The sequence below is a fragment of the Mauremys mutica genome, chromosome 2, assembly GCF_020497125.1.
Source record: "Mauremys mutica isolate MM-2020 ecotype Southern chromosome 2, ASM2049712v1, whole genome shotgun sequence".
In the NCBI taxonomy this organism is placed as follows: Eukaryota; Metazoa; Chordata; order Testudines; family Geoemydidae; genus Mauremys; species Mauremys mutica.
In genome coordinates, this window is record NC_059073.1 from 106,981,725 (window position 1) to 106,996,915 (window position 15,191).

The 15,191-nt window shown below is 45.9% G+C and overlaps 1 protein-coding gene across 5 annotated transcripts in view; it reads right to left on the reverse strand.

Moving 5' to 3' along the window:
- Window positions 1-7,112: 7,112 nt before the first annotated feature.
- The window catches only part of SLC66A2 (solute carrier family 66 member 2), a 95,251-nt gene continuing 87,172 nt past the window's right edge, over window positions 7,113-15,191 (reverse strand). For 2 of the 5 annotated variants that reach the window (XM_045006021.1, XM_045006020.1), the window contains one exon: window positions 7,113-10,460. In XM_045006021.1, coding sequence (XP_044861956.1) covers window positions 10,253-10,460 — 208 coding nt within the window. In that variant the 3' untranslated portion in view covers window positions 7,113-10,252. The remainder of the gene's footprint in view (window positions 10,461-15,191) is intronic. The other 3 variants (XR_006577019.1, XR_006577018.1, XM_045006022.1) reach the window with 2 other exon arrangements.

A 15,191-nucleotide genomic window follows, 5' to 3' on the forward strand; every position in this document is an offset into this window, starting at 1 on the left:
AGCAGCTGCTAAGCATCCTGTCGCGCCAAGCGGACTCTATCGAGTCACTCGTAGCCATGCAAGCAGAGCACTACCATGCTACTCCCCCGCCCCCCGTCCCAAAGCTTTTTCCCTTGTGCCCCAATGTCAGCTCAAACCCCCCTTCCCCAGCATCCAGGTTCTTACCACCACCAGCTGCCTCCAACACCTGTACATTCACCAACCAGCCCTGAGAACTACAACCCTTACCCTCTGCACTCAACCCCCATCACCATGCAGTATATGCACCCTGAAGTGCAGCAGTCATTGCACAGCACTCCAGACAGGACATATGCAAACTTGTGACTGTGCAGTTCACCAACCCACCCCCCCTGCCCTCTTATGTTCCCGAAATGTTGTGTCTGTCTGTCTGTCAAGGAAGTTTTTTTCTTTTCAATAAAAGAATTATTGGCTTTGAAAACAGTCTTTATTATTGCAGATAGTGAAAGATACCTTAGCCCAGTAAAGAAATAGGCACTGCAAATCATTTTAGGGATAATAGAATCCCAACAGTGTAACCACTGCACTTCACTTCCATGCAAGGCAGCAAACATTACTGTTGGCTTTCAGCCTCAAATTCTTCCCTCAAGGCATCCCTAATCTTTGTAGCCCTGTGCTGGGCCTCTCTATTAGCCCTGCTCTCTGGCTGTGCATATTCAGCCTCCAGGACTTGAACCTCGGTGGTCCATGCCTGACTGAATGTTTCACCCTTCCCTTCACAAATATTATGGAGGGTACAGCAAGCGGATATAACTGCGGGGATGCTGCTTTCCCCCAAGTCTAGCTTCCCATACAGGGACCTCCAGCGCACTTTTAAACGGCCAAAAGCACACTCCACAGTCATTCGGCACCGGCTCAGCCTGTAGTTGAACCGGTCCTTGCTCCTGTCAAGCTTCCCTGAAACCCTATACATGAGCCAAGGCAGTAACGGGTAAGCGGGGTCTCCAAGGATCACAATGGGCATTTCGACGTCCCCTACTGTGATCTTCCTGTCTGGGAAAAAAGTCCCTGCCTGCATCTTCCTGAACAGGCCACTGTTCCAAAAGATGCATGCATCATGCACCTTTCCAGGCCAGCCTGTGTAAATGTCAATGAAACGCCCACGGTGATCCACAAGCGCCTGAAGAACCATAGAGAAATACCCCTACTCGGATGCTAGGTGGGGTGGTGCCAGAATAGGGATATGCGTCCCATCTATCGCCCCTCCACAATTAGGGAAACCCATTTGTGCAAAACCATCCACAATGTCCTGCACGTTCCCCCGGGTCACGGTTCTTCTTAGCATGATGCGATTAATGGCCCTGCAAACTTGCATCAACACGATTCCAACGGTCGACTTTCCCACTCCAAACTGGTTCCCGACCGACCGGTAGCTGTCTGGAGTTGCCAGCTTCCAGATTGCAATAGCCACCCGCTTTTCCACCGTCAGGGCAGCTCTGAATCTTGTGTCCTTGCGCCGCAGGGTGGGGGCGAGCTCAGCACACAGTCCCATGAAAGTGGCTTTTCTCATGCGAAAGTTCTGCAGCCACTGCTCGTCATCCCAGACTTCCATGACGATGTGATCCCACCACTCAGTGCTTGTTTCCCGAGCCCAAAAGCGGTGTTCCACGGTGCTGAGCATTTCCGTGAATGCCACAAGCAATGTAGTGTCACACGCGGCAGGCGACTCGATATCATCGTCGGACTCCTCACTGTCACTTTGGAGCTGAAGGAAGAGCTCAACTGCCAAACGTGTTGTGCTGGCGACACTCATCAGCACAGGCCTCAGCAGCTCGGGCTCCATTTCCCACAGAAATCGCAATTCCCAGAGAGAGTAAAACACAGCAAGCGACTCACAATGGCACCAAACGTGGCCGGAAAAACTGTGACTGCTGGGATGTGAAGCGATGCACCACGGGGCGTTGGGACAGGAAACGGAATGACCCGCACCCTTCTGTCCCCTTCCCACAACCCCCAGCGCCAAAATGGGACGAGGTGCTCTGTGGGATAGCTGCCCACAATGCACCTCTCAATACAGCGCTGGAAATGCTGCAATTGTGGCCACACACGACCAGCGCTGTAACTCCCAGCGGTGCAATTTTCAAGTGTAGCCAAGCCCAAAGATTATTATCAGCCCAATTCTGACACTCTTACACCAAACAGTACCTTACTCTGCAAGGAATCCCACTGATTGCAGCCTCGTAGTAAGCAGGTACAACTTCCATTGACTTCAGTGGGCACTCCCATTTACTCTCAGGCTGAATTTGACCCAATCGGTCATAAGAGTTTCACTGATTTCAATGGGCCCTGTCACAGAGTAAAATAAAAAAGATGACTTGTGACTCAGCATAGCAGAAACTGGCCATAGGTGTAGCCTGATTTGGGGTGGGTTAGTAGGGTCAGTGGAGTTTATCCACTTAATTTAGTTTTATTTGATAATTAAATTTCTAATTAATTAATATTAATAATAATTAATAGATAATATGGGTATGGCTTGCCAATATGTATGATCAAAAGGTTCGTCTTGAATCAGGCTTCACAGAGTTTATACAAGGAGTTTCGGGGTATATGACAGGAACTTACACTGAGACAGAAATAGTCAATCAAGACCTTTTATTAAAAATCAATGAAACTAAGTAAATGTAAAAATGTTAAAAGCAGTTTGAGATTACAAAGTTACAAAATTTCACAGTTCTAAATTCCCTCTGTGCAGTAGCACTTGGGTGTTGAGAAAGGAAGTGATAAAATGGTTATAAGTTTAACCCTCTATAAACTAGATGCTTTAAAGCAGGGGTCCCCAACCCCCGGTCCGCGGCCTGTTAGGAACCGGGCCGCGAACCGACCCCTAGCACATCAAGCGGCGTGTCTCCGGCGGGGCCCCTGAGCCCCACCCCCTCAGAGCCGCGTGGTGAGGGGGCGGGGCTGCGAGCTCCGGGCTGAGCTCAGCTCCCTCCGCTCGGCGTGGAGCTCCCAGCCCCGCCCCCTCACCACGCGGCTCTGAGCGGGACGGAGCTCAGGCCCCGCCGGCCACACGCTGCAGCTGTCGGGCGAGGCACTGAGGCTCCGGGTGAGGAGGGAGCCGGGGGTAAGAGGCTGGGGCCAGGGGGGTTGGCTAAGGGGCAGGGAGTCCTGGGGACAGTCAGGGCACAGAGAGGGGGCGGTCAGGGGGCAGGGAATGGGGGGGGTTGGATTGTGGGTGTTCCGGGGGGGTCTGTCAGGACTCAGGGAGGGGGGGGATAGGGGTTGGGGCAGTCAGGGGACAGGGAGCAGGGGTGGGGTCCCAGGGTGGTGGGAGTCTCTGGGGGATGGTGAGGGGACAAGGAGCAGGATGGGTCGGGGATTCTGAGGGGGCGGGCAGTGGGGGGGCAGGAAGTGGGGGGGGTCAGATAGGGGGCAGGGCTCCCACTAATTCTGCATTATGGTCAGTTGTATAATTATTTCATTATATATTACAATAATAATAGAAATAAAAGTACAAAAATAAATAATGCGCTTGAATAGTCCCAAAACCATCCCACAGGTCTGCGGAAATTTTTTTTTCTATGAAACCGGTCCCTGGTGCCAAAAAGGTTGGGGACCGCTGCTTTAAAGGTAAAGCAGAAAATAGATTCCTTTATACTTACAGCTTTGAAAAGAAATACCACCATGACTTGTCAGTAGTTGACAGCCTTCGTAGGGGAGGGAGGACATCGATGTGTAGATATAGGTTGAGACGATAAGAAATAGATGGATGTATCGCCTGACTAATGATGAATTATCACCCTTTTTATAGGGAGAAATCCTTCCTCCTATGCCCAAATTTGTCTTTCCCCCATGGAAAGGTTAGGGTACACATCCCTCATAGGCTAACATTTATGTGCGTATGAGTGACATATATGTACGCATTTGTGGTGTACTTGTTAGATTTGTGGGCATTTTCCCCACTTTCCATCCTTTACTGCTATTGGCAGTAGGTGAAAGGTCTCCAGCCATTCAAAGGTCTCCAGACATTTGTGTAGGTTTGTATTCTATTATTACTTTTCGGAGTAAGGGTCCTAAAGGTTGCTTTCAGCGTCACGCAGGATGTTGACCAGGGTGTCTGACCTGGATGTCTGTAGGTGTCTTGCATTTCAGCTATTGCAAGTAATTCTATAATCTATAAAGCCTACACACTTTTATCAAAGAGACATTTTATACAGACCAACAGATTAATCCTCAGGGCTACATAGGAGTACATTTTGAGCTATACTGTGCAACTTATTACACTGAGCAATAACAGAAGTAATCCCCTTGACTTGACTGGGAATAACATGGGTAAGTGCTTTCCACGGTCCATAAGAGTTGCACAGTCCAGCCCTTCTGTTAGCAAATTGTAACAGGGCAATCAGCATTTTACTTAATTTCCAGACTCCCTTGTATCCCTGATGCCCCCTCACCCCGCTCTCTCCTCTGTATTTTCTGCCTTCTCCCCCCTCCAGTCTCTGAAACTCCCCACAAATCACTCTCTTAATTCCCTACTTCTGCTTTCTACCTAATTTATGCCTCCCCCCCACACACTCACTTGACCAGAAAGCCCAGTCGAAAAGGGACCCATGTGGCTCTGGTCAGCACTGCTGACCTGCCCGTTGACAGTCCAGTTGGTGCAGGGCTGGCAGGCTCCCTACCTGGCTCTGCACAGCTCCCAGCGGGGGGGGGGGGGGCAACATGTCCCTTGGTTCCTAGGTGGAGGGACGGCCACGACCTCAGCGCCAGCTCCGCAGTGCCCATTGGCCGGGAACCACAGCCAATGGGTGCTGTGGGGGCAGTGCCTGTGCGCAGAGTCTCCTGGCCACACCACCACCTAGGAGCTAAGGAACATGGTGCTTGGGAGGAGCTGCCTGAGGTAAGCATCACCCAGAGCCTGCACCCCCACCACGCATCTCAACCCCCTACCCTCACCCGGAGTCCCCTCCCGCACCCACACTCCCACCCCCACCCAGATCCCACACTCCCAACCCCCTGCCCCAGCTTGGAACCTCCTCCAGCACCCCAAATACCTCATCCCTGGCCCTGGATGGAGCCCTCACCCGCACACCAATGTCCTGCCCCACCACCCATCATTTCTGGCCCCACCTTGGAGTCTGCACCCCTAGACCAGAGCCCATATCCCCCCCCATACACACCAGCCCCCATGCCTTAGACAGGAGCCCCCACCCACACTCCAACCCCCTCGGCCCCAGCCCAGAACTCCCCTCCTGCCCCCCAAACCCCTCATCCCCAGCCCCAACCTAAATCCTCACCCGAACCGCTTGCCCCAGCCTGGTGAGAATGAGTGAGGGAGGGTTGGGAGAGCAAGCAGGGATGGAGAGAGGGGATGGTGGGCAGAGCCTCAGTGAAGGGGCAGGGCTTTGGAGAAAGGGTACACCGTACAGCCTCAGGGCATGGGTAAGGGTGTTCGGTTTTGTGCGATTAGAAAGTTGGCAACCCTACCTCCCTATCTCCTCGGTCTCTATTCTGCTCTACAAATAATAGCAGTAGCTCCCCAAATCACTAAAAGCAGAAACAGCAGCTCCCCAGTTCCTTCCATCTACCATATGCTTCACTAGCAACATGGATGTCAGGGCTAACCAAACTCCACCAGCAAGCCACATGCTGGTCGAATGCCCCGGTGCCCAATGGGCCAGTCTAGGCCTGATTGCTTTCATTTTCTAATTAACATGGGAGGATGTAATATCTCACACCTACACCCCCTGGTTAGGGGAAATGTTCATCTATAAACCATAGCATGATTTTATGGTCAAGAAATCCTGAGTAGTTTCAATTCCCTGACCCCCTTCAAAAAGGCTGGGGAAAATTTTGGATAGTTGGGAAATAATAGAGGCGGGGGATGTTTGACACTTGGTCCTATGGCTGGTCTCTTATTCTTCCCCTAATATGCCCTCATGAGAACCCTTGCAAGGTGCAATCACTGAATAATTAACACTTCGTCCTTGTGAGTTACTATTCCCCATTTTCCACCTGGAAACTGAGGCACACAGAGGTAAAGTGATTTATTCAAGGTCACACCGACAGTCCACGAAAGAGCTGGAGACAGAACCTAGCAGGGTGGATTGATTTAAATCACCAAGTAGAAAGACTCTATTTAAAATCATCCAATTTTAATCAACTTTTCCATTTGTACTTCAGTTATTTTCTAAAGAAAGGTGCCTTCTCATTCATTGATATGACCATTTACAACTAAATAGAGTCTTTATACTAGTTTTGGTACATCTTTTTGTTATCTCGGAGGATATACTAGACCTATATATATTTATTTAAGCAAATTATATAACTTGATATTTTCAGATTCTTATTAACTGTCCATTTTTAGTATGTTAGAAAATGGTGACTGATGGGTGGAGTCATGAATATTCGTAAGTTGATAACTGAGCCAGGCAGGTATGGGGAAGCTATAAAACAGGAGTCCGAGACCAGGGAGGTGGGCTCAATGGATGATGCTGAGGAGATACATGATGGTGTCTTCTGGAGTCGGAGGCCAGGTCCCAATGCCTGTGATGATCTTGCCAGGCTCTTGTACCCAGAGCACATCTCCCGAGGACCCCACAATACAGTACATGACCTATTGTTTACATGACCCATATTTATAAAGCTTGACTTCAACCATTAGATTTTTTTCCCTCCTAATTTTTAATTTATACAGTAAGGCAGCCTTCAATCCAATTTTTTTTTGATAGAAACTCATGGATTCAGCCCATTTATTTTTTATTTAAATAGTTTAAGAAATTACACAAGTTTATGCCTTAACATATTTTGTATTAAATTCAGATTTCATTTTAAAACAGGTTTATTTAAAAAAAAAATAATTTAAACAAAGAAAATCTAATTTAAATTTTACCTCCCCCCCCACACAAAAAAAAATCATTGATTTTTATCCACCCCCTAGGACCCTATGTCATGAATCCTAGTCCTAGACTTTAAATCTTAGGACACTCTATGCTTCATGATTATTTATATAGCAACCAAAGCCTGCTTGTCCTTTCTAGGGAAACATATGAGGACAAGGTCCCAGACCAGATGAGCAATACAAAAATCTTTAAATAATAAGATTCCTTTCTTACATTTGAAGAAAAACAAAGCAACACTGAATTTATGTATAATTGATTGATTTATTTAATTGTTTTTAAATCACTGCAATTGATAGAGAACGAGCTCCATGAAATGTACCATACATTCAACAAATAAGTATTTAAAGTAATTGATTTCTTAATTCTCTGAAGTGATCACTGCTACAGATAATTCCTTATGTATAAAAAGTTCTGTAACTTTGCTTTTAAAGCATCTTTCAAGATGAAGTTCAAGAGAGTTCCTAGCCATGTATCCCAGCTTTTCCAATGCTCTAAATAGAAAATGACTTTAGACATTAGTCCACTGGTTTCTCTTCCAGCATTTGCAGCTCTGGTATGAAAGAAACATGTTCATCGAGCATACTGTTTTTGGTAGTGACGGCAGACTGTTAAGAATCTGCAGACCAAAGAGTCCCAAAAGAAGAAAGGAAAAAACATGTTCATTTTATCTTCAGTAATACCTGTTACACAAAGCCAAGAGACCTTAGCAGCCATTTAGCTATTACACCCCTGTTTCATACAATAATAGAAAAAAAGACCATCAGGTACAAAAATCTTAGTACTACAAGATATTAAAAAACCAAACCATTAAAATATGTGAGAAAGTGTTTGCATACAAGTAGAAATACAATCCTCATTGAAGCAGCATACACCAGAGAGGACAGTCGTTACGTTTTTAATTAAAAAGAGAAAAGCCCAGATGTTCTTTTAACACAACGAGAACATTTGAGAAAGGGAGAGGAGTAAAACATTCATAGTCTGCCATGCCACATACATTTTCTTTGTAAGGTCACTTCAGGCATAAAAGAGTATGGTGTCAAACAAAAAGCATGGAGTCAAGAGTTTGACCATAGCACTCTATGCCAGGCCCTCAGATTGAACAATTTTCCTGAGTTTTGGTTTATTTGTGTAGATTTGCCAGTGGCCCAGGTAGTCCCCTGCAGACACCAAAGACCAGGGCAGGTCCTATGTGTTACTCGGGGATGTACCAATCTCCTCTACATCCAGCTGCCAGGGCAGTGCTCACCACCCAGCCATCCTGAAGGGAGAACATGATCAGCTCAGAGGCTGCTCCATAAAAACCAGAGGCTTAGGGTGCACAAATGCAATACTGTGCTTGGATCATGCCACACCCATACAGCCAAATCCTGACCCCATTGAAGATAATGAGAATTTTGCCAATGGGACAGGGTTTGGCTCAGAAGCAGAGGACATCACCTCCAAGAAATGCATGGGGAGTGGGATTCCAGCAGTCAAACCAGCCAGTTTGGGATTTATTTTAGACTGAGAGATTAAGAATTCAGAAACAAGGAAACCAAAGCACAACAGCAAAGGACAACTTGGTGTCAATTATCCTAAAATAAACATTCCTGATAGACTTTACTGCATTGTGACTACATGCTTTTACTCTTCACAAGAAAATGGCCACCCCACATTAAAGATGGTCCACACCTAAAGCATGGTAGAGCCAAATACCTGATTGAAAACTGAAGATGTGATATCCCAGACTTGCTGCCTTATTTAAGATAATGTATCTTTTTGGAATGTTCTCAGAAAACAAAAATGTCTCACTGGAAATCTAGCACTGCCCTAAACACCAGTGTCTGCAGGAAGGCAGCATTTATCTGGTAGGAAAGACTGAGTCTCAAAGAAGAAGGCAACACAGACAACTGTTTCTGGGACTCAGTAATCAATCTGTATTCATCTCCTACAGGTCAAGCTAGGCTCATCGTGGCAACTGGCTGAAGCCAAAGGGCTTGAAAACAGAACATTAAATCTGTATCCACTTAACATTTCCAGAGAAGTGCCAATTCTCAGAAAGGGCACAATGACTGATGTTGGCAAACATACAATTATATACGATTTAGATTATACATAACATTATATGCCCCTCGGGCCTTCTCACTTTCCCTTCCAGCTTCTATCTAGCTTTCTAAAAGTAATCAGCCTGGAAGATCTTGAATAGCAGAAAAACAATTATACTTATCTTCACACCTGTTCTTTTGTAGCATTTGCATGATTGGCTAACACAAGAAATATCCCAGCACACAAACTGGTGTCACTTGGCAGTCAATAATACTAATGTGAATCACAATAGTTAACTAACCACATTTTTAGAAAGCAGACCCTGCTCTCTAGATTACTGCTTTACTTCTCCCACACAAACTGTTCTCCACTCCAAACCTTAGTAATCCATTTTCATTGACATCTTTATTCCTGCTTTTCCCAATTTCTCAACCACTGCCTAGTAATTATTCACTAGTACTCCTGGCAATGCCTGCCTACTGGCCCCATTCAGCACTGCTGTAGGCATCCCAACAACCCACCCAGAGTCTCTGTCACACACCCAGTTGTGCACCCCTAATCATGCAGGGCCCCATTCTGTTCCTGAACGCAGCTGCTTCAAAGCAAGACTACTTAGTTATGTTAGACTCCCTCTCCCCTCCTCTTAAATTCTCTCTTCATCCCACCCGGTAACTAGCTATGTCTAGTTTAGATGTGGCCATAGCATCATCCACACCATAACCATCCCTCACCTTGATCTATTCAGTGCCACACTGATCCAGCAGTGTGAGTGTGTGCACACACAGTACATTTACGTTTTATACTGGCTATTATTGGTTTACTTTAGATTGTTCACCATCCCTTCTCAGTCCCTTTCCCCCTGCCCACCTTTCTGATCCACTGCACCCAACCTTTTTGAAACTTTGATGGTGTCTTCATACATCACTGAAATATTTAACTCCAATATTCCAAACTTACTTCCAAAGTACACACTTTATATAAATAGGTAAAAGCTTCAGATAAAATATTCGATCGTCTCTGTGGTTTAACATTTCTTTAAATAGCATTAAAAACACAAACATCCAGCCCTTGCAATTATACGTACAAACATACATACACACACACACACGTGAATTTATAAGGCTCATAGGTAAGTATGCAAAAAAATAAACACTGTCCACACCCCACCCCCAGAAAAACAAATTCTATACAATGAATCTGAAACCAAACAGAAGCAAACCATTAAAAATACCAAACTTCTTATGTTGCCGAGCATTCTTCTCTCGTTTTCAACTCATCAAAATAGTACAGTATTTACAAGTGGAAGGAAAAGCTGCACAGGCAGACTTCACAACACTGTTGACCTGTAGCCATCTCCACCATGTGCTTCAGAGTGCCTTTGTGCTGGCTGGGTGTGCAGTGTGTGATGCTGGCTTTTGAGGGTAGTAGCTGTAAAAGTAAACCTGTAGCAGGATGGCCATGTCCACAAAGACCTGGAGCAGGCCACAAATGGAGAACTGGAAAGGAGCCTGGTTCAGGATAAAGTAAACAGTCTTGAAGGTATCGCCGCTGGTCCACATCAGCACCATCTTGACACTACAAAAAGGGACACAACAGAAGAATTAAAGAGGGTATGATTTAGGAACCTCTTGGGGCTAACTGGCAGAGGGCACCTGGGGGCGGGGGGGGGGGGAGGGTACAGAGTTTTCCCGGGATCCCCCAGGACAGATGTATGCATATTAAGTTGACCAAAAGGTGACATGTGAATTCTCTACCAAGAGCCCCAGCTCTACCAAGAGTCATCATAATCATTGCAAAATGTATATACGATCATTTGTTTAAGGAATTCTGTATCTGTACTGAAAATTAAGTTCTGAAGGTACATGAGTTAAGGCAGGTCATGAGGAGATGATAAACATGCTCCTGTCAAGTAGGAGGGAAGAGACGCTTATCTCTCTCTGCCTGGTCACGTGCGTACTGTCCGTTTTACAATGGAGGCCTTTTTTTTTACTCCTGAGGGCATTCTGTGACAAAAATTAAAAATTCGGTGCACAGTATTTTAAAATTCTGCAAGCTTTATTTGTCAATAAATAAATGCAGAGGCTCCAGCATGGCAGTGGGAGCACAGGCCACTGGCTTGCTGAAGGTGGGAGATCACCTGCAGCCATCCACCCCACACTCTCCGGACACAGACTCAGCAACAAGGCTGCACCCAACCCTGACACAGCACAAGGCCTGGGCACCCTGTGGCCCTGTCCCTCTGCCCCAGGTGCATCAGGTGTGGGGCAAGCTCAATCAGGCAAGATCTAAGTGTGGAGGGGCTCAGTGTGGGGGAATCCAGGTGTGGGGTGAAAGGATTCTGTGTGGGACAATCTAAGCTGCAGGCAGCTCAGTGAGGGGTCTAGGTGTGCAGGGATCTGGATGCACAGAGGCTCGTGGGAGGGTGTGTCCAGGTGAAGGGGCAATGGGACTCTCCAGGGACTTCCAGGTGCAGGTAACTGGGATCAGCAGAGGTGGTCTGAGTGTGGGGGATCTCAGCGGGGAATGTCTGGGTGCTGGGAGAGTGGGGCTTGGTGGGGTGGGTGTCTGGGTGCAGCTACTTGGGAGTCGGTGGGGTGGGAGTCTGGATGTAGGGGCTCAGGGTGGTGCAGGGGGTGGAGCATCAGGGTCAGGGTTTGAGTGCAGGGAACTCAGTGGGAAGTGGTCTGGGTGCAGGGGTGGGGGTCTGGAGGCAGGGGGTCTGGGTGCAGGGGGCTCCAGATGCAGGGGTTGAGGTTCAGTGGGGTGGGGTTCAGGTATGGAGGGCTAGCAGGGTTCTGGATGTACCTGGTTAGGGTTGGCAGGAGTGTCTGGGTCTAAGAGGTCCAGATGCACAGGGGTTGGGTGGATGGGGGAGCAGCTCCCCATACAGTGACCCCTCCCACCACAGCTGAGGAGCGATGGGGGCAGGAAGCAGGAGTGGATGCTGAGCTTCCTGCAGCTGGGGGAAGTTCCTGGGGGTGGGTCTGATACAGCACCAGACACTCCTTGCAACCTCACGGTGATTTACCTCTCCGCTGGCTGCTCTGGGTGCCTGAAACGATGTACCTGAACTGCCAGGGAGTGGTGCATGACTGCTCTTGCAGCTTCCCTTTGCTTCCCTGTCAGAAAGCCATTTTTCTGCAGGAAAGCAAAGAAATCTGCGAGGAACATGAATTCTGCACACATTCAGTGGCGCAGAATTCCCCCAGGAGTACTTTTTGAATTACTGAGCCTGATGCCAAATCAGAAGATTGTGAATTCAACAAGAGGAAAGATGTAGGAAAAAGCAAAAACAGCAAGGAAGTTTACATGCAAAAACAATGGATTTGGGAGGTATAACTGGGAGTACTGAGTACACCTAGGTCCTTCACCTAGAAGGCAAAGCGTTAGCATGTTCTGTTTTATGAACGGAGGGTCACAGCCAGGCTGGCTGGCAAATGCTGCAAAGACTTGGGGTGAGCTCAACTTCATTAGACAGGAACATATCTTGTTTGTTAAGTCTAGGCTCTAGAGTGCATGTTAAGATTTTATTTTACATGTAACCATTTGGTTCCAATACTTTTACTTACTATTTCTCAAATTTCTATTCTTTGTTAAATACATTTATACTTGTTTTCATTATAAACATATCTAAGTGCTGCGTCTTAAGTGGAGCTGTGATCTAAGGTGTAACTGGTAAGGGAGACGCTCAAGAGGACTCGTGGGTTGTAGCAATAGCCATGCTCAACTGCAGAGGGACAGCAGAGCCTCTGTAGGCTAAGAAGGGAGAGTTTGTGTTGCCCATGACAGGTGGAGTCAGGGAGCTGACATCTGGCAGGCACAGACAAGGCTTCCTCCTGCTAAAGGCAGGTGATAGCAAGGGGTCTCACAACCCTGGGAAGTATTACAGATGGAAAGAACTGGAACTTTGATACAGGTTTAGCTTTATCAGACCATGACCAGGTTTAGCTTTATCAGACCAGGTTTAGCATTGATCTACCTATATGAACAGTTGTCAATACCTGATGCTGCAGCAAAAGGCTACCACCAAGTCCACACAACACACTTAATCAGATCAAGCAGCGCTCTAGGTAGGGGTGGATAATTGCTTCCTGACCCCCTAAAGCCTACAATTTTGTTATCTTAGTACCTACAGACATGAATGCCAATGGCCAAGTAGTTATTTAACTCCTGTTAAAAATCACGCTGTGAAATCTGACTTGATAGCATCCTATGAAAATAAATTACATAATTATGTGCAGCATAATCAGTGTAAGTAATATGGTGAACATCAAAACAGACTTCAAATATCTTTTCACTGCAACACTTACGGCCTCCTGTGAGTGGCGCTCTCTCTCTCTCTCTCTCACACACACACACACACACCCCTTCTAGTCACTCTAAATAAACACTTATGCAAAGAACTGATTTCTTGTACATCATACTATGCAATGTGTGCTCCAGAGTCAAAAATAAGTAGTCCAACAATACACACAAAGAAACAATGAATGTATCTGCAGCTGTTTATAGCAAGGTTAAAAATCATCAAGGTGGTTTGCTCCCATGGTTTATACCTGTGCCAATGCCCAAACTTTAATACCCAGCATTCCTCCCTTTTATACTTTCATTTTGCTGCATCTTGGGCTTTTCTCTTCTTTCCCCTCATCTCCAGTGCATTTCTGGTCCTCCCATTCAAGGTTCAGGAGAAAGTATGGGGAACAGAAATAGATTTTAAAACGTAAAATACATAAGGTTTTTCTTGTCCTGCCCTCAACACTGACAGTCAAGGATGTGAACCGTCAGTTTCTGAAAGCTGGTTATGGGCTTCATATATTCTAACTGGAGAGCTTTTTAAAAGGGCAGATAAGCAATACTAAATAAAAGCTTTGCAGTTCACAGTTACATTATCGTAAATATTATGCAGCCCATAGATGAAATGTCAGAATTATGACTGAGTTTTGCCAGACTTGATTGTAATTCATCAAATGTAACTGTGCACACACTGTAGAGAAGGAATAGGGCCCAAGGTTAATTTCCTAAACATTCGAAGGGGAGGAGGGGAAATCAAGATAGGTCGATTTGTATTTTGGATACAAATATATCACCCTAATATGGGCTAAATCCTGCATTCTATACTCTAGCCCTTACTGTAATGGGGGCCAAGGGATTCAGACGATACTGACCCATCACGTAACAGGAGTATAAGCCTTTTGCAACATTTATACCCCATGTTAGGTGACTGGGATCATAAAATAAAGATCGGTAACAATCTACATATTATGAAGCTACCAAGGGATTTCATGCGTGAAGCTGCAAGCTGGACATATGATTCAATAAATAATAATATAGGACTAGTTCAATCTCAAATTGTATACAAACAAGAAGAAGAAATAGCTAAGGTAAGCCTAGTTCAGTCCTCCTTGTTCAGTGAAAGAAAGCACAGTCCTTCTGTGTAACAACCACCACCAGCCACGGGAATGAGCCAAGCTACAGAACATTTTTTTAGAGAGTTACACAGGCAGATTTTTTTTTTTTTAAAAGACAAACAAATCTGAACAGCTTGAATACATAAGACGGGAGTGCAATAAATTAGGATAGTTTATTTGCAGGCAGCTGAAATGACTCCTGATGATCCTCAGCCATGGATGTTTGCTATGCAGCTGATCGTGGACACCTGATTTAATTGCGAATCTGTTGTTTTACAATTTTGTTTGTCTGTTCAATAAAAACCAGCCCAGACTAAACAAGTGTGTGTCTGGCCTGCCATGTCTGGCAAAATGATATGTTAATTGTTTGGATAAATCCAATTAAAAGATGCTCCATAGATTTTAAGTAGGAGTCTAACATCCAAAGGACAAAATCTCTGTTTTTTCTTGCTGAATATCAGGCAAAGTCAAAGTCAGAAAAGGGGGCTATTTAAAAATATCCCAGATTGTTGCTACCCAAGAGAGTGGGGTGTTTTCAGGGGAAACATATATCATCATCAGTCTATAAACCATGAGGGAGTTTAGTCTCCTGGCGAGAGAGCTATAGCCAAAGGCGAAAAACTTTTGGATAAGTACAATGTAGCGCTTTATGAGCAAAGTGCATGCTGCAACGGCAATGCAGATCTAACAGTCACATGAGCCATGTTGTACAGACAAACTGGTCTGTGAACTTTCGTTAGGAAATACTTTATGATCTCGTTGTTCACAATGCTGGTTTACAAATTTGGCATGTGATCCTGCACTCCTTGCACATTTAGGAGTCCCAGTGATTTCAATGGGAATTTCAGATGCTCAAGGAAAGTAGAATTGTGCCCGTGATGTTTTCCAGGTCACACTCCAA